General features: G+C 47.1%; 1 protein-coding gene across 1 annotated transcript; it reads right to left on the bottom strand.

Annotated features, from left to right (window-relative positions):
* Positions 1–3,204: 3,204 nt before the first annotated feature.
* On the bottom strand, positions 3,205–23,369 carry SF3A1 (splicing factor 3a subunit 1). The gene is made up of 16 exons (XM_073312775.1): positions 23,177–23,369; positions 17,334–17,446; positions 15,951–16,155; positions 14,780–15,037; positions 14,253–14,327; positions 12,556–12,706; positions 11,838–12,031; positions 9,805–9,922; positions 9,500–9,685; positions 8,805–8,926; positions 8,404–8,646; positions 7,344–7,554; positions 6,394–6,545; positions 5,370–5,471; positions 5,092–5,163; positions 3,205–3,978 (listed from the first exon to the last, which is right to left on the bottom strand). The coding sequence occupies exons 1-16, from the start codon at positions 23,237–23,239 to the stop codon at positions 3,877–3,879; spliced, it is 2,367 nt and encodes a 788-aa protein (XP_073168876.1). The 5' UTR covers positions 23,240–23,369; the 3' UTR covers positions 3,205–3,876.
* Between the last annotated feature and the right edge of the window lie 978 nt (positions 23,370–24,347).

The following is a 24,347-nucleotide window of genomic DNA, read 5'->3' as shown; positions in this document are numbered from 1 at the left end:
TTTTCTAAGTAGTCCCGAACCACTTCTTTCTTCACAGAGGGCTGGCCACCTCCTGGTCACCTCCTGCTGTGCTGCCCAGTGCAGTAGTCTGGGAGCTGACCTTGTTCTTGAAGATAGAGGCAAAAAAAGCATTGAGTACATTAGCTTTTTCCACATCCTCTGTCACTAGGTTGCCTCCCTCATTCAGTAAGGGGCCCACACTTCCCTTGACTTTCTTCTTGTTGCTAACATACTTGAAGAAACCCTTCTGGTTACTCTGAACATCTCTTGCCAGCTGCAACTCCAGGTGTTATTTGGCCTTCCTGATTTCACTCCTGCATGCCCGAGCAATATTTTTATACTTCTCCCTGGTCATTTGTCCAATCTGCCACTTCTTGTAAGCTTCTTTTTTGTGTTTAAGATCAGCAAGGATTTCACTGTTAAGCCAAACTGGTCACCTGCCATATTTACTATTCTTTCTACACATCGGGATGGTTTGTCCCTGTAACCTGAATAACGATTCTTTAAAATGCCCATGGGAATGATATAAAACTAGTTCACTAAATAAAATCCTTCATCGCCACCAAGATCTGAGGATAGCACTGGAAAGACTGAATTTCCTGTAGAAGAGATGTATCACCACCCGCTTCCTAAGTCTCAGCTGCAAGTTAGGGCTAGAGAGACATCCAGGGATCCTGATGCCATAACAAGTATAAGAGTGAAGTCAGTTTGAGTGGTTTCTGATGCCATCAGTGCCAAAAAATAAATACAGACCCATAGATTCTAAGCCCAGAAGGGATCATTGTGATCACCTCGTCAGACCTCCTGTATAACCTAGGCCATAGAACTTCCCCAGAACAATTCCTAGACCAAATCTTTTAGAACAAAATCCAGGTCAATTTAAAAGTTACCAATGAAGGAGAATCCACCATGACCCTTGGAACAAATTTACCAAGGGTCAATTACTCGGTTAAAAATTTACATCTTATTTCCAATCTGAATGTGTCTCAGTTCAACTTCTGGCCACTGGATCACACTATCTTTTTCTCAACAGCCTTAGTTTTCATGTGCTGCCCTTTGTATTGCAATTGAAGAAGATACAAGATTTCAATAAAAGTTGCATTTTTAAATCATATGCAATGTTTCAAATTATTTTTTTCCATTTTATAAGCATGTACTTACCATGGTCTCTAGATTAATGTACCAACAATGGTTGAACTAGATCTTTCTATAACTGAGCCAATGACGATTGAGAATGGATGGTACAGCGCCTAGCACAAGAGGGTCCTAGTGCACGACTTGGCTTGTAGACATTACAATAATACAACTATTCATTGCCCCAGAAAAACCTGTTGGACCACCTCAGCTCCATATCCTCAAGAACAGTCTCTGAAAAATAGTCCCTACAACATACTCTGAAGGTCAGCAAACTCGGGCTACGTCCAATCAAGTTCCAGTATCATAGGCCTTCCACTATAAACACTGCTCCAGGCAAAAACACAGGGGAGGTCAATCTCAGTGCTAGAGTACTTCTCAACAGCTGGGATGGAGCATGCAGGGAGAGGGGGTCACCAAGATGGAAGCCATAAAAGGCTTTCTAGATCAAAGCCAACACTTTGAAGTGCACCTGGAAAAGAATCAGAAGCCAGGGAAGTCCAGAGCATCCAGGTCTCACACTCCCTGCATAAGAGTGAGGAGGCAGCCATGTTCTGCACTGCTTGGAGGTTTCCCAGTGGTAGTCCCAGAAAGCACATATTGAAACAATCCAGCATGGCGGTAACCGGAAGGTGTAGATCACACATGGCAAGGTCCTCAGCCAACAGGCGTGGGTGTAATCTCCTTGCCAGGTGTAGATGGAGTAAAGCATTCTTGGACACACTTCTGTTTCCAGACTAGCCAAGGACCCTGCAAGACCCCTAGGCATGATCAGTCCCCAGAACTTCAGTGGGATTTAGGGGTGGTCAGACCATCAGATGGCAAACACCATTAAGGAAAGACAGGAGCTTCTTCATTCCTCTGCCCAGACACTCCCCGCCTGCTGTGTTAGTCACAGCTTCATAAGGACATAATTCCCACCAGACCTTAATCCCCTGACCCCCCAAGCTGAAAATGGGTTTCATAGAGTTGACTCTCCAAATCTGTAATGAGTAAGACTGTACAGGGTTGTAGATTAAAAACCCCAGAGTGAGTTATACCAGTGTCTGTTGGTTGATTCTGGGGTAAACCCCACCCCCTGGCTATGCCAGTTGTTTTAACACCCAAATCTAGGCCCATCAGACCCCACCTAATGCTCTCTTCCTGAGTATGCCACCCCTGCAGTTCTGTGACCTGGGGTACTGCGCTCTGCTTTCCCCAAACACTGAAGATCTGAGACACCCGTAATTGGTTACTGACCAGGCACCGAACTATGGTCTTCTTGTTTTGCCTTTTTAAAAAGGAAGTCAGCACCATATTCCTCCCAGATAGGAGCAAGAAGCACCTCCATCCATAATGCCCAACACTACATTCCGCCTGGCTTTCAGCAGCCATGAACACAGGTCCCTCCCCTATGGCATAGGTCACATTGGTCTAGTCTAGTGCATCCAGCTCACTACCATTCTGCTCTATTTTCTCAGCCACACATGGCCAGCTGAAGAGTAGTTGGCCACCAGTAACTGCTGGCTTCCATGGGCCTGGAGTGCTACCAGCTACCACTGTTGGGCTCTGGCCATGCCCACTTTCTACAGCAATATCATCTGCTCTTGTCCACCCCTTTGTGGACTGGGAGCATGTCCTAGGTTGTCCTTGACCCCTGATGTAATGGGCATGAAAAGACAAGTCTCTTTCCTCATGCTGCCACCTCTAAGAAAAGAATTCTTTCATATTTAAAAAAAAAAAAAAAAAAAAAAAAAAGACTTACAGGACATGGCTAGTTTTGTTTTTTTAAGATGTCTGAGCAATAGATAGTAAATTCTGAGCTTTTAAAATCATCGCTATCGAACAATGAAGATCTCCTGAAGCACCAGACAACAACTGACTGAAGGATCCAATGACACAGACAGATATACTCTCCCGGAAGTACACAGTGGGCTCAAATAAGCTCTATGTTGAAAAGACCTTAAGTGCTTGCATATAAGTTGCTCAAAAGCCTTTTGGGATAAGTGTAGGAGTGCTACAGAGTTGGGTAGGTCTCAATATAGAGGACATCCACAACTAGGAAATGAAGTCACTGCTGAGATTCCCCACTGAGATCAGAATTTTATTAAAATAAGTCACATACTGTACAGGATGATCAGAAACACAATCTCAGAGCCTCTTTATCAAAACCAGCAGCAAAGTATAGTTATTCTGAAGAAGGATAAAATCCAAAGACAATTACTGCAGGAGATTCTTACATGTACATTTCAGAGAGAAGGAGCAAGGGCTTTATTATACTAAATAAAGGAGTTCTCAAATACAAAAAAGATTAAGTGAAAAGGCTAACGTTTTAGTCAGGCAGGTGATATTCCCTGTGTCATCACAAACCCTGCTGCAAAATGAAGATGGATTTTAAAAGTCCAATCCAGACAAGACCTCAAACTGAAATGCTGCCACTGCTGCTGTAGGGAATTAAATGAAAATAGTGATCATTAAGACCAGCATTCTAGCAGTGTCACAAGAGCTGTGAAATTATACGCAACGTCACAACGTTTACATGGCTTTGTCTGGGCGATATGAATTCTCTCCAGCTCTGTAACGGTCTGATTTTTGGATACAGGACTAAGGACCAAAATACAGTCAATAGCTCTGAAGTGGGGGGATTAGTAAGTAACACATGGTTGATGTTTCAGCTTGTCAGTGTCCCCAGAAGCTGCAGGATTCTAGTCCTCGGGTTCACACAAAGAGCAGAGCTTCTGACAGCTGTAGGCACCCTGACTCCTACTTCTTTCTGCCTCCTCTTTCTTTGAGTGCCAAGTGAATCACAGAGCCACTTATCATGTTGTAGTATGCCAGAGAGTTGGAGTCCTTGATGAAAATGCCCTGCAAGAAACAGGAGATCTCAGTGCTCCCTCCAGAAATATTCAACTATCTGGGCAATCAGGAAATTCACTACTAAACTAGGAGGGATCTAGGGTGGTTCGGTGTACAGAGGAGGGATCCCAGTCTCCCAGAGAGAAGGATGAGGTGGAGGAGCTGGATAGTAAGAGTTAGGCTTCAGTGCTGTCACAGTATTTCCACATTGCGGCTAGAGTGCAGAGACAAATGTTTACTCTTTTTCAGGGTGAAGTTTAACAGACTTAGGTTTTGCCCAAAAGTGAATTTTTTGAAAGATTAGAGCAGAAATGTCACTGGTTTCAGAACCTACGTATCGTGTGAGAGAGAATATACATATCTGCCATTATAAAAGAAAGGAGTTTGTTTTATTTTCCCCTCTTTTTTAAATAGCTCTACAGCCTTGGCAGGAAAGGCCGAAATTTGGTGGGGATATGTTCCTTTTGGTGTTCTAGCAAAAGTCTCTCTAGAGTTGTCGGGGTTACAATGGCTTTAAAATCCTACTTCATGCATGATTATACTTTGTAGTAGTGTTTTTTTTTTTTTAAAGTTTCTCAATATTTTGATGTTCTGCACATACATGTGCATGAGTTGTGGAATTTTCATGGGCAAACCCTGTAACTCAACATGTACACAGTCTTTGGAGTAAAGATGAGAAAGGAGAGGGAGACAGTCTCATTCAGTGCACACAAGAATACACTCAAAGCAGCAGGGCTCTGAAGAAGCTACTTCAATGAGTACATACTATATGGTACAGTGTTCAACACCAATACACACAGAGGGCTCAAATCAGCTTAGTTACACCAGTGTAAATTCACAGAAAGCCCATTGGCTTCAACAGATTTATACTGCAGTGGTGAAAAGATGAGAGCAAATCCACAGAATCTCTCTCATTCACCGTCTGCCATCCAGCCTGTGCACTGAATGGGAAAGGGCCTCTGCCCAAACTCTGAGTGATGTAATTAAAGATTGCCCTGTACTGCGTGCACACAAGAGGCAGAGTGAGGCAGCTTTCAGGGCCTTACAAATTTTTTTTGTACAGAAAAAGTGCAGGGAAGCAGCAAGGCACCATTTGAAGGGTTAACACTGTCACATACTCACCTCATACTGCAGCTTCTGTTTCCCTGCTGGCATCCCTGTGGCCTCGTGGATCTTAACCTTTATAACAGAGACCTAAGAACAAGCAGAGAGCGCTCAGTCCCTCCAGTGCCCAGGCCACAGCACAAGTGGGCAGCTCCACCCACCTCCCTCCCTCACAAACTGTACACAGTTGCAATGTGGGGAGAGTCCAGAGTTTACAGCCTCAGCCAGGTAGTTTAGCTGCTGTTCTCCTAGCAATGGAATAGCAGGAGTTAAGGCCAGGTTAACAAGCCATTTACCTGATCCGAGAGCGGAAGGGTGAACACCAGCACCTGGCCATTCAGTTTCCATTCAGTCTTGTCCTGCATGTTGGGAACCTGAACTTTAACTGTGACTGGACCCTAGGAAAAAAATTAAACGTAGTTACACACACAGATGGTCCTTTATGCATAGAGACAGATGTGGTGACAAGAGGCAACCACTTTGCTGTTCCTTTGGGTGCCGCCAACTTGCACCTTTCAATTCCCTGTTACTAGGGAGTCAACATTAATTGTTTTATTTGCTTCATTACTCTCACTTGGCAAGTTATTTTGTCAAAAGTCAGTTAAGAGTTTGGTCTGCCCCCTCTCCCCCCAGTTATTCCTTATTAACTTCTGGCTGTTCATTGGGTGGTTTGACTCAAGTGACATGGGGAACACTACCAAGGTCCTTCTACAAACAGCATTAACTGTACTGTATGCATGCACACACTTACCACAAAGGGCCCCTATTGTGCTGTACAAGTACAGGACAATAGTATTCACTACCCTGAAGAATTTACAACTCATTTTCAGAGAAGATTCAATGAGTGACCGACAAGGGGAAGGAATTATAACTCAGTTTAATAGCCAAGTCTCCTTGATCTGGGGACATTTCCTTCCTTGTAGGGAAGTGGACACACTTTAATAGGTCTTTACCATGTGTGTGTTAACTGGAGAACTACTAAAAACCACTCTGCATACTTAGCCTTTCCTTAAGATTGACTTCCCCATGCTGTCTTTCTCTCCTGGGGAGGAAGTCTTAAGTTTTTGTAAACAATCAAAACTTTTCAGGCAAATTTAAATTCACTCAATTGCTCTAGGCAGAGTGACAGGAAGGAGCTACTTCCTAGAGACACAGTCAATTTCTCATGGGGCACTTGTGCCTGCCAGCTGCCCTCCTGATTCAGGTTCCATTTTAGAGGAGATGGCCTCTTTTGGGGAGAGACTGAATACTCCAGTGTGGTCAGAGTTCCCGGCAATGCACAGCGAGCGGTTGGACTATGGTGCTACTCAAATTATATACCTTGTTCCTGCGCAGGAACTCCTCCTCTGGCATCAGGCTGTCCTCACTTTTCGGTTTCTTAGACACAGGTTCATCCTCCATGGGTGGTGGGGGGTGAGGAGGCATTGGTGCTGGGGCAGGGACTGGAGCCACAGGAGGGGCTGGGACAAATGCTGAAATAGGAGGGGAAAAAAAACAGCTACATATACATCTACACATGACATTCAAGAACAGTTCCCTTAACACGTTTCTGCAGTAGACTGGCACAGACCCTAAAGGAAACACCACTAGACAAGGGGGAAATTAATGTACTTAGTGGTAACATGCAACATATGATGCTACATGAAGGCCTTCCCATGTGGGGAAGAGACCGGGGGAGCCAATAAACAGCACATATTTTTGTGGCTCATGTGGAAAAGTAAAAGGTCCCAGTCACACACGTCAACAGAAGCACAGACCTCAACGTACAGTTGGTCTGAAAGGTACTCTAATTAGAGGCTGGTAAGTTACTGCAGTAATTAGAGTGTTGTAGCTGTATCAGTCCCAGGATATTAGAGAGCGAAGGTGGGTAAGAGAATATCTTCTATTGGACCAACTTCAGTTGGTGAGAGAGACGAGCTTATACAGAGCTCTTTTTTTGGCCTGACCCAAAGAGCTTTGTGTAAGCTTGACAGTTCGTCTCTCTCACCAACAGAGGTTGGTCCAACACAAGATATTACCTCCCGCACTGTGCTTGCAGTAAGAGGCAGTTAATACAGCCATTATTCACTCAGCAATAGCTCATCCACAGGGTTGGAAGTTAGAACGGATTTTAATGACAAGAAATGCAGGCCAGGTCACTTGGGTCTATCCTCATTCAGAAAGTGCCACAGAGCTTTAATTTTCACTGGGATGGCCCACCAGAGAGTAGGGATATTCATATAAGCATCTTCCAGGAGCAATTACACTGAAAAATTATTCGACTCACTGACCTGTTGGTACTATCATGGGAGGTGGGCGAGGGGCCATCATGGGGGGACCAGATGGCGGCATCGGGACAACATTGATGCGTGGGGCATGTATTATTGGTGGCATGGGGGCTGCGATGACAGAGCCTGGGGGTATACGGACCACAGAAGTCATAGGGGGACGAGGCATGACAGGAACTGCAGAAACAACAGTGGTGCGAACAGGAGGCGGCATCTAGAAAGAAGACATTTATTACCAGGTGCAGCTCCAGGCACTCAGGGATTCAGTTTCTTATACTGGTCACAAGAGCTGATCAACAGCCGCAGAGTGTCACATTCTGAATCTTTTGGCTGGTCAGTTTTAGGAATATAAGCTTAGTGGGTGGGGGTGTGTGTACTTTTAGTTGCTACTGCCGTTCTTCCAAATTCCCAGGAAGTTTGGGATTGGGTATAGAAGCCTCAGTAGCAGCAAAAGTCAGTAGTTACTTTCCCCCCCTCCACACTCAGGAGCCACACTGCACAGCCATTAAAAAAAAAAAAAAAAAAAAAAAAAAGAGTAGGCTCAGAAACAGAAGCTCTTTGAACAGAGCCACATGAGCAGAATGCTGCCAACCTCAAACATCAGGACAACTTCAGTGGGGCTGACTGAGTGAGCTGCACACCTTTACCACCATTTCTCGTGCCTACACCTCTGCCTAAGATTACTACTTTCACTTCCCACCTTGGCTCTCACCCTTTAATCTAGTTCACCTTCCTGTCCCTCTGAGCGACTCCCCAGTCCACACTTCCTTCCTCTCCCATTTGTCACTGTCTGAATTTCTCTCCTCTCCAGTTCAACATCTCCTCTTTACAATACCTCAGCTGCTGGAAAACTCCTTCCTAACGTGTTTTCCATTTTGAATATATTTTAAACTTACTTCTAGGATCCATTTTATGGTTTAGAGCTAATTTGGCACACTGATCTCTTAACTTGCTATTCCCGTTTCCAAGCAGCACCCTACCATGACCCATTTCAGCAGCAGTAAAACCTACTTCCAATTTAGCATCAAAGCAGCTGTTTGTCCTGGACAGTAAGAATGCTTACCGATGGAGGGCGTGGCACAGATGCAATTGGGGGAGCATTAGATGGGGGATTCGATGCTGCCGAGAGAGGTGGAGGCTGGGGAATCTCATTGGGCTTGCTGGGACCAATCTTCTCCTTGCTGTCATCTTCTGGCACCAGCCCCTTGGCCTTATGGATAGCCTCGATCTGCTCTTGGAGGGTGATATTGGCTTGAGCAGCCTGCTGTGTGCGGGCCATACTGCCAGAGTGGCCATCCCAGGTCACCTGGAAATCAGAAGAACGTATCAGACTGTCAAAATTTTGATCAGATTAGCAGATAAGTGAGGGCTGCTGTTTCACAGCAAGAACAAGCCCCTCGAGACTCCCATTTCTACAGGTTAAGGACAGCAGGCGGCGAGGTTACAGCAGGATTTGCACCGCACCTTTTCCTCTGGTTTCTGGATCTCCTCTTCTCCAATCTTTTTACCGATAGCAGTCTCTTCCACACCAAAGATATCAGTACGGCGCTCAGCCAGCTGTTTCAAGCTGCTCTCAATATCCAAACCTGCAGACAGGCAGAGGTCGGGGAAAAATGATGTTAGACATTTTCTCTCATATGACAAAACAGAACTCAGAGTCCTGCTTAATTCTCTGATCCAGTGGTTCTCAACCTATTTACTACTGTGGGCCTCATATGCAGCTCAGTGTATGTTATGTGGGCTGCATCCGCACAATATATATATACTACCTGTATGGCCCAGAGGATGTCACATGGGCCGCATTTGTGTGCTGACTGGGCTGCAAGCGGCCCACAGGCCACAGATTGAGAACCACTGCTCTAATCCCTTTTGTTTCACAGAATATTTTCAGTACCAATGGGTCCAATACCACTGTTACTAAAGAGTGAACTTCAGTTAATAAGGTGGGCGCAGAACAATGTCTACAGGAAAGCTTCAGTGTTCTTGATGGCTATCAGAATATGTATACTAAACCAGCACAGTACACAAATCACCATTTCAAGATATGTCAAAGTCCCCATTGATACAGATCAGTTTGACATGACTAAATTAGATTTAAACTGTGTACTGGGTTTTTAAATGAGTAAGTCTTGGAGGCTTGTGAGGGGCACCAGACTAACCTGGGGCATAGACCTCGTCATCACTCTGTTTCTCACGGATAGACCGATCCCGCTGCTCCAGCCAGCGGGGATCCAGAAGGCCGATTCGCATGTGTTCTTGCATTTTACTGGCAGGAATCTTCTCTCCAGTGATGGGAGACACAAGATATTCGTCTGGGGCTGGTGCTGGTGGTAATGGCTTGGAGGCTGAAGGAACAAAACCATTGTTAAAAATGCCTAACTTGACTGCACATCTTAGAAGTAAGTTCTTGTGTGACTATTCAGTAAGAAATTAAATTGCTCATTGTCACCAAACTCTAGTTTACCTTTGGGATCGTAGTCTTTCCGCACAATGACCTGATCTGGAGTTGGAGGAAGAGGTGGTGGCATCGGGGTCTCAGGAGGAGGTGGAACTTTCTGACTCTCATCTTCGTCATCTGAGCCCTTAAAATTAAAACAATGCCTACAACTTATTAACAGGAGATCAAATATCTTAGAACACAGAATATGCAGCAACAGCACTGAAAGTTGTATAGGGCAAAAATCTATGCATCAAGTGAACAGAGCTTGTGCAGTCACTCCATGACTGAAACAATCTTGGCTCAAGAGTACACGTTACAGAAGTGAAACGGGCTTTCTTCTTTGCATACCTAAGCGTCTCATTTTTCATTTGTTGACAGTTTCTCCATGGGAAACCTCAAGCCACGTGAAATATCTTTATTAGCAGGTTGTGCCATGGGACCACACCTCATTCAGAAAAATGCAAGGGTCAGAGATCAGCACACTGCAATCAAGCAGTCTGCACTATGCTTCTACGGGGATTTTTAAAATAGCAGCGAGCGTGCCAGCACTAATGTTGCTGTAATTTAAGGAGAGTGGAGAATCTAATCATTGCCCAAAGGGGGAACCAGGTACCCCATTTTTCTCTAAATAATTGTATCTCTCATCTTTAGTTCTGGCACCAGGGGGCTACGGTTTACCATAGCTAGGGCCCTATCAAATTCATGGTCCATTTTGGTCAATGTCCCGGTCATAGGATTTTAAAAAAAATCATAAATTTCACCTATTTAAATCTGAAATTTCACAGTGTTGTAATCGTAGGGGTCCTGACCCAAAAAGGAGTTGTGGGGTGGTTAGGTTGCAAGGTTATTGTAGCGGGGGCTGCAGTACTGCTAACCTTACTTCTGCGCTGCTGCTGCTGGCGGGGCGCTGCCTTCAGAGCCGGGCAGCTGGAGAGCGGCGGCTGCTGGCCGGGAGCCCCGCGCTGAGGGCAGAGTCACCGCCAGCAGCCGGGTAGAACTAAGCGTGGCCTGGTACAGTATCGACACTCTTCCTTCTGCGCTGCTGCTGCTGGCGGGGCGCTGCCTTCAGAGCCGGGCAGCTGGAGAGCGGCGGCTGCTGGCCGGGAGCCCCGCACTGAGGGCAGAACCACCGCCAGCAGCCGGGCAGAACTAAGCATGGCCTGGTACAGTATCAACACTCTTCCTTCTGCGCTGCTGCTGCTGGCGGGGTGCTGCCTTCAGAGCCGGGCAGCTGGAGAGCGGCGGCTGCTGGCCGGGAGCCCCGCGCTGAGGGCAGAGTCACCGCCAGCAGTGGCGCAGAAGTAAGGTGGCATGGTAGGGCGTTGCCACCCTTACTTCTGCGCTGCTGCTGGTGGGGCGCCGCCTTCAGAGCCGGGTGCCCGGCCGACAGCTGCCGCTCTCCGGCTGCCCAGCTCTGATGGTGGTGCAGAAGTAAAAGTGGCAATACTGCGACACCCCTAAAACAAGACTGTGACCCCCTCTGCAGCTCCCTTTTGGGTCAGGACCCCCAATTTGAGAAACACTGGTCTCCCCCCATGAAATCTGTCTAGTATAGAGTAAAAGCACATAAACAAGCAGATTTCACGGGGGGGAGACCCAATTTCATGGTCCTTTACTCATTTTTAATGCCTGTGAATTTGGTAGGGCCCTAACCATAGTCCTTTCTCATCTCTTCTCCCTTAAGGCAGCTAAGTTAGTAGTTTGACAACAAGTAAACATCTCAGGGGCTTCTGAATGTGTCAACTGTACAATGAAAAGTGATCTATTTAATATGACAAAATCTTTTAGGTTCTCTCTACAGCAACATTCCTGGAATTCTCTCATGGAGATTGTACTTTGTTAGAGAACATGCAAACACAGTCCTCCTCATTGGTTCAATGGATGAGAAGGGTTTCTAGCCAACAGATTAATGGGCCAAGATTGAGCTCATTTTTAGGGATAACGGTCATTGAACACTAAGCAGCACAGGGACTCTATGAAGTCAGAGCTTGCAGAGCCCCATAAGCCACGTTAAAGTCCTATCAATGAAAGTACTCTTTATCACACCAGCTACTTACCTCATCCATATCCTGCACTTGCGTGTCTTGGTCTAGTTGAGATGGGGTCTCCTCGGTCTTCTCTTGCTTTTCATCTTCTTCATCTGACTCTACCTCCATCTCCACTTCCTCACTTTCACCAAACTTCTCATAGCGCTCCTGGATCAGTATGCGAGCCCCCAGCTCCTCAGGAGTGGTGGGAGGAGGAAAGTTCCCTGCAACAAAGAAACACAGGCACCAATCCCCTTTAATGAAACTAACAGGGGTGGGGTGGGATCAGATTGTTGTATTGATGGGCTCGTGGGAGCAAAGGCATATAGAAGGGAAAGGCTAGGGATAAGACTGATCTAAATGCCAACATGAAGATATGTGATGACACAGACTGAAGGCAGCAAAGAAAGGGAAGCAGCTACCACAATGGGGTGCTAATGCAGCAATGGAGTTCAGGGATCTTGGTTTTCAGTGGAACAGTTGATGACACTGGAAGCTGCTAGTCACAAAGAAAGCAGTACTGATTAAGTATCAGTGACATCACTATCTGCAGAAGAAACAGGAGCTGAACTCAGCAGATATAAAGTTTTTCAGTTCATATTTTAAAAGGGACATCATATGCTTCTACCTTGCACCCATCTAATATTTTTTTACTGACAGCATTTTCCAGCAGCTCTCAAGAGGCACGTATTATCCCCACGAAACAGAAGCCAAGTCACAGAGCGGTTGTGTCACTTAGTTTTCCTACCTTGTTCATTGGGCTGGAAGTCCACTGTTTCCACAACAACAAAGTCATGCCAATCAATCTGGGCATAAGCAACACGTTCCTTCTCCTTCTCCTCCTCTTCCTTCTTTCTCTCTCGTTCCTGGAACTTGGCCCACTCCACTCTGTAGCACACCTGCACAAGGAGGCATAAAGCACTGAGTCACAGAAGTGGGAAGCATGTCACAGTATACAAAGGACAACCCATTAGGAACCATAAAAAAAGTCAAAACACCCACAAGTGTTCACCTCTATTCTCCGAAATATGTAAGACCCAACATAGTCAGTGCCTCCAGGGCAGCCACATGGGCACCCCTTGGAAGTCAGTTAATTCAAAATTTAGAAATTGAATCTGATCCTGCAGCAACCAGGCAAAACTCCCACTGCCTTCAAGGAGTGGTTTGCTTGAGTATGGGCTGCAGGTTCGGCACTGTGCAGATGTCAAACTTTTTAGATTAAGAATAGTGAGATCTCAAACCTGACAGGTTCACACCTGGAAATGTTTGACATACTTCTCACAAACACGCAGTCATGTTCCAAACTGAAAATATAGTCTGATAGAGGAAAACTTTAATTTTTAAAGATTTAAGGTACTGTATATTAAGAAACCTACAAGTAGCAACTGAGATCTTAGATTGTAAACTCTTTGGGATGGGAAAATGCTTTACGCAGTACAGCTTCATGAAGACATTACTCCTGGGCAAATTCTGCACCACTGTGCAATGCAGAATTTTGCATAAATTAATGTTGTGCATGCAGAATTTCCTTCCTTTCCCCCCCAGCCGCCAGAAATGGACTGCAGAGATGTTGGCCGCCAGTAAGGGCCACTGAACCTGGCAGAGCCCAGCTTACAAATGGAAGACAAGGCTGGGGGGAGGGGAGGGAACTGGAGGATTCCCAGCAGTTGCAGTTCCCAGAATGCTCTGAAGGAAGGAGATGGCAGCACGCAGGAAACTCTGCATGTCCAGGACCCAGCATGAGGCTGTTTCTCCCTCTGGATCCCTAGGCTTAGGAGGGTAGGGGGTGAGAGTATGAGTATCTGGGCCAGCGGGGGGCCCACAGCTGACCTCTGGGGGGGTAGAGGGTGAATGTCTGGGCCTAGGGTGCCTGCAACAAGGCTTGGGAGAGTGGGGGGTGTAGAGAGCATGAGTATCTGGGCCACGGTGCCCTCTGGTCGGGCTCGGGGGGGGGGGGGGGAGAGGGGGAAAGTGTCCGGCCCCCTGGCTGAGCTCTAGGGGGGAGGGGGCAGAGAAAGAGGAAGTGGGTTGTCATAGAGGTTTAACTCTTTACTCCGAGGGGAATTTTTGTGTGTCTGTATTGTTACGGACATACTTGCTGACAGGTATTTTGAAATAAATTACCAAAATAACTGAAACTAACGTGATCATAGAGTGTTATTTTGACAAATAAAATTAGCAGAATTTTAAAATATTGTGCACAGATTTTAATTTTTTTGGTGCAGAATTCCCCCAGGTCTAAGACAAAGTGTGCTACACAAGTGGTTGATCAGACCAGCTTATTTCCCCATGCTTGAAAAACTGTTTGAAATACCCAGTTCCCACACTTTATTCTCGTTGTGCTTACATGTGATGTCAATAATTAGAAAGATGCTGAGCTCAAAACTAGAAATAATTCAGAACAAGACAGCTTCAGCAGTTTTGTGGAAATTAGTCGTAAGTTACCTGATCCAGGACTTCTCTAGGGTTTTCAGCCTCCTTCTTGAGTTTGATAAGTAGGCCTTTAGGCGGGATCAAGATCTGAAACACATTTTCAGGAGATCATATAAACTGGTTCATAATTAAGGAAGCTGTCATAATTATCTTTTTTCTGCACTAGACAAAAATGAATCTTATGACCAGATCCCCTGAAGCTAAGCTCCATTTCTCCTGTTGTTACCCTATTTTTAGCTATCACCAATACTCAGGTATAGTATTCTCACACTCGGCCATTTCACCTGCTTCTCTTGCTATAAAGGGACAACTTTTATCTGCATTACAGTAGCACTCAGAACATCCAAATCAAGTTTAGGCTCTCAGTGTTAGGCACCGTACACCTTTTTCTGACAATGAAGAAAACATCCTCTCCCTATACTCAAAGACAGGTATTTAAAAGAGGACAGCTAGAAGAAATTTTTCTTTCTTTCTAGACTGGCTATTTCATAATGCTGAAATAATGCTTTCAGAAGAAGAGACAGAAGCCCAGAGAGTACCTTGGTATACTGCTCAACCAGTTTGGTGAAGTAGTTAAAAAGGCTATGCTGTGGGCGCAGGAAGTCAAACTGGTAATTCCTCTGCTCTTTCTGCATCAGCTGAGTCAGGAACTGCCGGCCATTCCGAGCTACGAACTGTGCAGTAAGCTTCACCACATCCAAGTCGAAAGCTGAGATTGAGGGAGGATCTGCGATGAACTCAAACTCTGGAGGTGGCTCTTTTGGAACGACTGTCTCCTGGATCACCTGAGCCTGTACCTACAGAGGGAAATTCGGACAGCTCACTAATTGCACCCTTGAAAGCCATTACTTACTCCTCCTAAGTAACTGTTTGGCTTTTATTAACTGAAGGGAAAAAAAATCACTAACATCTCTGGTGCCATAACTGCAAAGAAGGGAAAAGGTAGTAACATAATATAGTTCATGAGTGAGTCATTTAAATAGGCCCACTGCAAAAAGATGACAAAAGCTTACTCAGACACAAAACATAGCTGGAAGCAGAAATGGGATGTAGCTGTAATCTCCTAACAGACATAACTACAAAACATCTGATCACTGACTGTACAGAGTACACGAAGCAGGTAGGTTCAGCAAGTGGCCTTGTCAGCTAATGCATACCTGACCTAGGTCCCTACTACGTCAGATTATCTCAAAGTATGGAGTACAAAATGTTGCTGAGAAGCCAACATAACTGGAGAAAACAGTCTTGGAACAACCTCCTTGGAATTAACAATGCATACCACAAGCCCAGCAAAATCTTGCACTGATTGCAGGGTGCTGTCAAGCAATTTACTTCTGACAGGATATTCTAGATATATACAAGACTAGCGATCACATCAATCCCCAATCAGGAATATTCCTAGTCAAACCAGCATTCAATTGTGATCAATACCTGCAGCAAATTACCTTTCTTTGAGATACAAGCAGGCTTCCCAGCTTTGTCAAGTTTCAGGACATATGACCCCTGAGCACCGAGGGGCATACATTATGTGTCCCAAAAGGAAGAGGCCTAGGCACTTAGAGTTCAAAGTCTCTCAGTGTTGATTTCCATTGTGAAAATGAGAACACACAGAACAAACCCACAGCTTGTTTGAGCAAGGAGGTTGAAAGACCAAGATCAGAACTGACACCTTATGAGCCAACTCCTGGCTAACAGACATGAACCATTTACCTTCTGGGGAAGCTGTTGCTGAGCACTTTGCTGCTGTTGCATGACCTTGGGGATGGCAGCTGAAGGCTCCTGTGCCTTGCCCTCTTTGAACTCACTGACTTTGTGCCGGTAGTATGCATGGTAGGGATCGTTGGGATTCAAGAAATTGAACTTGGGGTTGTTTATTTCATTCTGACGGATTCGTGCTTCAAACTCTGGACCATTTCTGTGGGGGGGGGGGGGGGGAGAGCAGGTTGAGAAGAGTCAGCATCAACACTGAAGTAAAAAACCCATTTTCTTCACAATTACTAAAAGTAATGTTGATGCACCAACTTCCCTCTTCCCCTCGGAGGACGAACGTGGTCTTCCTCCCCACGCTACCAAATATCACTTCCATGTAACGTGCTTCTGTGCTGGAGCCCTACGCTATTTGCTTTCTACTGCACCACAATAATGGGAAGTGTAGTAGGATGCTTATCTACAGGAGCACAGGCTAGCATAATGGGCCCACCATATGCAAACTTCTTGGGCAGCAGGTAGAATGGAAAGAGGGGGCAGAAGAAAGTTACTTCCGTTACCATCACAACCTAAACAATTCTCACTAGTTACATTTATTCACCCCACCAAGCACACACGATCATGCTTAGCACTAGTTCTGTTTACACCAGAAGTACTGCACCAAGGAGTGTCAGCATTTAGAACAATGATTCAAGTAGACCTAGATCTCATTTCAATTTTTAAAAACTTGTTAAACTAAGACCCCAAAAACTCTGCATGCCCTTCTAGTAGACTCATTTCATACCAACTGACTCAGTTTACAGAACCATATACTGGTAAGTATAGGAAATTACCCTCACACCCCAACAAGGAAGAGGCAGGTACGTCTGTTCTTGACATTCTATAAACCTTATAATTTGGTCTGCAGATTGAAAAAGATGTTCAAAGTAATATGGTCACTGAACCTCTAGTTAATTTGATCTCTCGAGAGGGCACTAGTCTCTCATTTTTGTTAGAATCCTGGAATGTACCAAGTTCTCTTTCAGAACAGGGAGTGATCTACCATAAAGACAATTATGCAAACTGCTAAAGCACCCTTAGCAAATTTTACTCACCAGCTTACCTTGAGGGTGTAATTTTTGACAGAGAAACAAAATCTTGTTTTTGTCTACCATCCTCCTTGTGGCAAAGACAAGCAAGTAGATTTTGCACCTCAACTGGTAAATTTTCATTATAATTTTGCAAGGCAGCACAAAAACATTCCCCAGCCCCACCAACTGAACAGCACATTCTGATGCCAATTAACATAGAGACCTGCTCCAGTTTCTGGATCAGTGCAGTGAGTGGCATTCCCAAGAAGGCCTGAAAAATCCCATGAAATGGAGAGCCCAATCTAGTGTTACTTACCTGGCTACAAAGCTGGCAGTCTTGTCCACAATATTCCTGACTTCTGGAGGAGGGTAAATAATTCCCACAACAGGTTTGGCTGGTGCCGCTTCCTCTTTTGGCTCATCTTCTGGCTGCAGTAAGATCAAATGAGAGCTTTTTCTACAATCTTACCATATTACCACCTCATTTAACCAAAACAACAGTCCTGCCACCCAGTACATAGTGGTTACATGGAGATAAGATGAGGTATGGAAGCATCTCTCTTCACTGTAGAATTTGCAATCAGCTTGTCAGGATATTAAATTATAGCAAACAAGATCAAAGCTGGTGATAACAGAAAGGGAGATTTTCATCATCTGTTAATCAGGTTCTGAGACAAAGCACAGCAAATCTGGATCAACAGGTTTCCTTTTGCTGTTTGAGCTTGGGAGACAGAGACCAATTAGCAGTGTCAAGTAGTAGCCACTGGACTGTGATTCAGGAGATTGGGTTCTATTCCCAGCTCTGATATTGGCCTGCTGGGTGACCATGGGCAAGTTACCTCACCCCCCAGTGCCGCAGTTTCTCCATTTATAAACTAGAATAATGATACTTACCTCCTTTGAAGCCACATTGACATCTGCTAATAGAAAGCTCTATAGAACAGCAAGGTATTATTAAAAGCCTGAAAGGGTCAAATGCTGGATTGTCAAAAGCTCTGTTGAACAAATTCAGGTTACTGATAAAGTGATTTTTCCTTTTTGCTCCTACTCATTCAACAATTTGAACCATTAGGCTCCAAGTAACAGCATCCACTGGCTCCCCTGCTCTTTACCAAGCAACAATACTGAGCACCAACCTGCCTAGGGCATCTGCTGCAGAGGATAACACATCAAAGGAACAGTGCCTCAAGACATAAGAACGGCCACCAGGTGGCAGCCTTAAACAATTCTCACTGAAGCCCTTTCCCTTTCAGCCCACAGTCCAGTAGATTTGTGCTGGAAATGGCCCACCTGTTGATCACTTTAGATAAGCTATTACCAGCAGGACAGTGGGGTGGGAGGAGGTATTGTTTCATGATTTCTGTGTGTATATAAAGTCTGCTGCAGTTTCCACGGTAAACATCTGATGAAGTGAGCTGTAGCTCACGAAAGCTCATGCTCAAATAAATTGGTTAGTCTCTAAGGTGCCACAAGTACTCCCTTTCTTTTTGCGAATACAGACTAACACAGCTGTTCCTCTGAAACCAGTCCAGTAGAGTGGGCTTTAAGTGCTGCTGGGGGAGAAGTCCCAACATCATATACAGAATACAGGACTTTGACCATCTAGCTAGAGCAGATCTAGAAGCTTTGAAACTTTTTGGAGACACTTTCAGACCCCAAATAAGGAGCTAAAATCTGAATGAATTCCATGTAAATGAGACTTAAGGGTTTTGACCCTCTCCAAACTGTGCCAAAAGTCCTTCTGTAAGAAACGAACCAAAGCTTATAAGTCAATTTCCTGACTGATATGAAAGAAAGACCTTAACTTGAGCACAATCCCTGGAACTCTTCCTGAGAACTGCTTTATCCTTGTGGAAGACCTGAAGCAGTTATTTACTGGAGTGGACAGATCTCTCTCCAATATGCTTGAGCAAAGGAAAAACTGCCAAAGCAAAGCTGTATTAGAAAAACAAAGTGTAGGGGGAGAGTGGTCATAGACTCAAAAGGGAGGAACAAGGAGACTTAAAAACATTAGTACTCTAGAGTAGACTATGGAGGGACTGCAGGGTGAAAATGGTTTCAGATGGATAGAGCCTAAATAAATCATGTGATACGGGAATAAAAGACTGCTATAAACCCTTCTACTTTCCTTCCTGTTGCCCTGAGAACAAGAATTTGACGTTAGAAGACTCAAGCCGACAACCCAAAATGCAACTCTGACTCAATCTTACAGGTCTTTCAAGCAAATGGGCCCATGTTTAGAGAAATGTATTTGTCCAAACAGCACAGAGAGCTGCCTACACCCTTTACAGGCTGTGAAGAAAACTGGATGTCTACTAGACACTAGTCATCCCAGGGAGAAAAATCTGATAATTCTGTATCACAAAAGGACGTGCCACTTAGTCTCCAAAATGCTAAGGAAATATTTTTTTGGTGCATGGTCGGGGAGGGAAAGAATTCGGAGGCAGAAGGAATGGGACAACTAGACAGATGATTTTAAGCTTCTGGTTAGGAGCAGGAAGTTGGAACATCAAGTCTCCCAAAGTCACATTGGAGTGGTAAGTTTAACAAATATTCCATCTTTGGAAAGGGCAGAAATCCGTATTTCAAGCTCCCTGCCCATCTCATATAGGCAGCATCCACTGCATGCACCCGTGGCTTCCTGAACCTGCTAAACAATTTGGTAACTTTCTAATTTACTCGAGTGGCAAAAGAATCTACTTCTGGCATCCCGCAGTATTTTCTATTTCTTAGCAACACTGGGACAGCTTCTATTCATCAGAGTTAGTTCTGGTCAGCCTGGGATGTTGAATGCCAGGTGAACAGTTTTGGTGTCTATTTTAGGGTTATATAGCAGCACCCATCACATAAGTATCTGAGCATTTCACAGGTTAATTAGATTGGCATGACAAGATCATTAGTGGATTTCATGCAATCTTCAGCTGTCTTCTGGTTATGGGAAGCCCTGCTTGGGGTAGAGAAAAAGATACTGCTCTACCCACATGGCAGGAGAAGAACATGGATCATCCAGGGGAATACCAGGCTGTGAGAATCCTCTCACCACCATAAGGACTCCTTGGGCTAGACAGAATATGTCAGGGGATGGAACTGCACTGAGCCCAATGGGGGATGAATGAGTGAGGAAAAAATGGTCTGGACGGTATCTTGCTCATGGGACCAGTTTGAGTAACAGTAACTTTAGCCCATCCCACACAGTGGGATGAGAGAACATCTTGAAGACCTGTGGCCTTGAAAATCACCTTTATGTGGTCTTGACTGGGCAACCTTGCTTTCTGCTATGCTAATGGCAGCTTCCAGGTGGGAATTACATCAAGAAGGAGCTAGAGAACTTTTTTCCATGTTTGTCACAAATTCCAGGTTAGAAAAAGAACCAAATGACCTGGGCCACTGCATCTCAACTGGATGCACTGTAGGGAATCACTTGGATTTTGCTTTTGCTAATACTTTTAGGGTCTTTGTGAGTAATCTCAGTGCTAGGGTATCAAGCCTTGCTGTAACAGGATGTAACAGACCCTTCTGCCTTCAAGGAGAAAGGATTCCAAGCCTCAGACTTCTTCATTTGGATTCAAAGCAAAGCAAGAGAGGCCATCACAGCTGCACCACCATGAGCCTTTCACTGAAAAAATTCTGGCTCAGACACAAATGCAGCATTTTTTGCTTGCCTAGCTGGTTGACTGACTCATAAGGAGTTGCAGGTGTCTGTGGGGAGCTTAGGCACAAGATGAATATAAGAATGTGGGAACCAGCTGCCTGTAGAGGTATGCAAATGGGCAGGTAGGAAAAAAAATTCTTAAGAGCAACCAATCACTGTCTTCCAAAATTGACCGAAGTGAAACTCCTTAGTCCACACTGTCAGCTGTGCAGGAACAGAAAGCAAGAACAGAATTTTACCAACCTAGAAAAATAAAACCTTTACAATGAGAATTAAGCTTTAAGTAATTTGAGTCAGAGATTTTTTTTCCAGAACTGTAAGCACCAGAATGAATTTCTCTCTCCCTTCAGTCAAACATAAGGCTCTGCGATGTTTGCAGATCCCCTCTTCTGAATATCAAATCACTCTACACTTTGTGCAGCCATAACTAGCTAAGCAAAGATAGTACAGATCAGTACTTGGATAGGAGATTCTGTAGGTGATATTCTCCCTCTTCCTCCAGTACAGAGCCAACAGCCCAAGCAATTGTAAGCTTTTCATAAATCCAGATTTCCTGGCAAATTCCAATTTGTATACTACAATTCTGTCCCCTGTTCCTCCTTCAGTTTCCAGTGGATAAACTCTTCTTTTTAGCATTCTGTCCTGAACTAGCATCAAGTTGGGTTGTAGTGAGCTGTTCAACAGCTTCTGCCTTCAGGGGTTGCATTTTAGCGGTGGGTGAAGCAATTCCCTGTTTAGTTTGCCAAGCACTGTGAGAAACCTTGAGATAACTCACTTCACACAGTGCTGAAATGCAGCCAGTTCGAAGGCAGAGTAGCTACCTCATATAGTGATTTTCATGAGTAGATCTCAAAGCACGTTACAAAGGAGGTTGGTATCATTATCTCCCTTTTACAAATAGAGAAACTGAGGTACAGGGCAGTGAAGTGACTTGCTCAAGGTTACCCAGCAAGCCAGGAATGGAATCCAAGTCTCCTATACCCCAGTGCTGTAGATTCTAGACCACACTGCCTCTCTAGAAGAAGACAGTAGCTGTTTAACAGAGCACAGCAAACCTAGATAAAAGTTTAAGATAAGAAATAAGGAAGATGTTATGCATTAAAACTCCACAAAGAACTCAGGGAGCTGGGACATCGAGACCAGAAATGGCAGTGCTCCAGGACACAGGGCTCAAGCAAAGAGAGCCCGGGAGCTTTTAATACCCACAAGCGAGGCAGAGACTGAGTTTTATTCATGCCTTGCACCCTAACGCTCTGTGCTGACAGAGATCAGCACCCCTACACACCCACAGTCTTGCAACACTCCCTGCAGCACACAGGGGTCAGAGCCCCTGCTGAGCACACCTCAGCACAGCGCCCCCTAGCAGAGCATTGGGACAAAAAACTAAATTGGCATCAAGACTGACCTGATAAACTTATTGAGGGGATGGTACGATGAGACTGCCTACAATGGCATATAGCCAATTTGTAACTGCTAGCAGTAAATATTGCGAATAGCTGGAGATAGGACACTAGATGGGGAGGGCTCTGACTACTACAGAGAATTCTTTCCCAGGTGTCTGGCTGGTGGGTCTTGCCCACATGCTCAGGGTCTCTCAGAGGTCCCCAGTGAGCGGAGTGCTTCCCCTAGGAGGGCACCGGGGAACGTTGCAGGGGTTTGTAGCAGGGCCAGCCCAGCCCTCACAGGGGGGAAGGAAGGGACTGCCACACAGCCCCTTCCCACCCGCAGCTCCGCTCCAGCCCGGGCAGAGGCTGGCAGCAGAGTTGCACCCGGCCCCCACTGCAGCCCAGCTGTGGCTCCACTCCTGCCTTGGTCCAGCCCAAGATCCACCCCAGCTGTGGCCCCCTTACCCCACCCCTGCTGGGGGGGGAGGGGAGGGACCATCAGAAGCTTAGGGACCACTAGCCTGATTGACATATTTGGGGTTGTGAAGGGATTTTCCCCCAGGTCAGATTGGCAGCGACCCTGGGGCTTTCTCGCCTCTCTCTGCAGCATGGCGCACAGATCTCTCGCAGCTTTAAACTAGTGTCAATGGTGAATTCCCTGTCACTTGACGTCTTTAAACCATCATTTGAGGCCTTCAGTCACTCAGCCGGAGGTGAGGGGCCTATTACAGGAGTGGGTGGGCGAGGTGCTGTGGCCTGCGCTGTGCAGATCGGACGAGACAGACCTTCTGCCCTTACAGGCTGAGCGGGCGCTGACCACGGCCCCGCGTGGGGGTTCCCTGTCGGAGGGAGAGGGCCGGGTCCCCCATCCCAGCCCTGACCGGGGCAGGCCCTGCTTAGCTTGACAGCCTGCTCGGATCACCGGCTCCTGGTGCCCAAGGAAACTACCTCTCCCAGCATGCACCGCGCCGCTTTGCATGCTGGGAGCTGCCTGCTCGGGACCCGCGGGGAGCCCGGGGCCGCGCTGGGGACCCGGCCGGCTGGAGCGCGCGGGCCTTCCCTCCTCGCCGGGCCCCGGCTCGCCGGGCCCGCCTCCTCGGCCCGCCCCGGACAGCCCGGTACCTGTTTGCCTTCTTGCGGCGCTGGCTGCGCGGGCGGCAGCGCCTGCACCGGACCGGCCGGCATGGTGCCGCCTCAGCAGCCCGCGGCAGCCTGTGCTTGTCCTGGGGCGGCAAGGGCCGAGCCGCTCCGTGACCGACACCGCCGCGCACAAAATGGCGGCGACCCCCGCGGGCTGCGCGCGCAGCGCGGTCGGGCTCGCTGACGTCGAAAACATAGGCCGGGCCAGGAAGCAGGCTGTGGAGGCTGCGCGGGTAGCCCAGTTGGAATGTTCTACTCTGGGGACGGAGAGAGGGGTGCCCGCAGCCCAGCGATACCAGTCGGGGTTGGTACAGTCGGAAATGATGCGCGCGCAACTCATCGGGCTCCTGTCACCGGGGGGGGGGAATAGGGCTTGTTTCCAGCAAGACGGCGGAGTGTACTTCAGAGGGAGCGAGGGGGGTGGACTCGGAATGTTCCACGGAGGGAACCAGGGGGGTACTCTCGTGACGGTGTCTTGTGGGGGAAGGCGCTGGGAGCGCTCCTGACCTTCCAGTGGCCAGGTGTACCTGGCTGTCTGCACCTGTAAGGTCCAGCCGCGCATCTGGAGCGGGGGGCTTTTACCCACCAAATCAATCGGTTCGTTCAAGGTGCCGCCGGCCTCCTCGCTGAGTCTGTGGGCACAGACGGGCACGGCTACCCCCCGACAGGGGACAGATGGTTCGCTCCGCACAGCGGAGGGGAGGGGCCTGTGCGGTTGCCGTGGTAGCGGGCAGCGACGAAGGCGGTAACGGAGGCCGCCCGGGGGCAGGTGGGTTCGCTCCCCGGGCCTCCCCTCCCCGGGCCCCGCCCAAGCTCTCTGCCAGGCTGGGGCAGCGGCTGTTTGCCCGGGCCGCGCGTCGGGCGGCGCTTCGCGAGCCGGGTCTCTGGGGTCCGCGCGACTGGCGCGGGCGGGCGCTGGAAGAATACCGGCCTCTGGGCTCCGCGGCGCGGGCGGGCGGGCGCTGGAAGAATACCGGCCTCTGGGCTCCGCGGCGCGGGCGGGCGGGCGCTGGAAGAATACCGGCCTCTGGGCTCCGCGGGGCGCGGCGCGGGCGGGCGGGCGCTGGAAGAATACCGGCCTCTGGGCTCCGCGGGGCGCGGCGCGGGCGGGCGGGCGCTGGAAGAATACCGGCCTCTGGGCTCCGCGGGGCGC

Source organism: Lepidochelys kempii, chromosome 15 (assembly GCF_965140285.1).
Source record: "Lepidochelys kempii isolate rLepKem1 chromosome 15, rLepKem1.hap1, whole genome shotgun sequence".
NCBI classification, from domain to species: domain Eukaryota; kingdom Metazoa; phylum Chordata; order Testudines; family Cheloniidae; genus Lepidochelys; species Lepidochelys kempii.
This window is presented reverse-complemented; position numbering and strand designations above follow the sequence as displayed.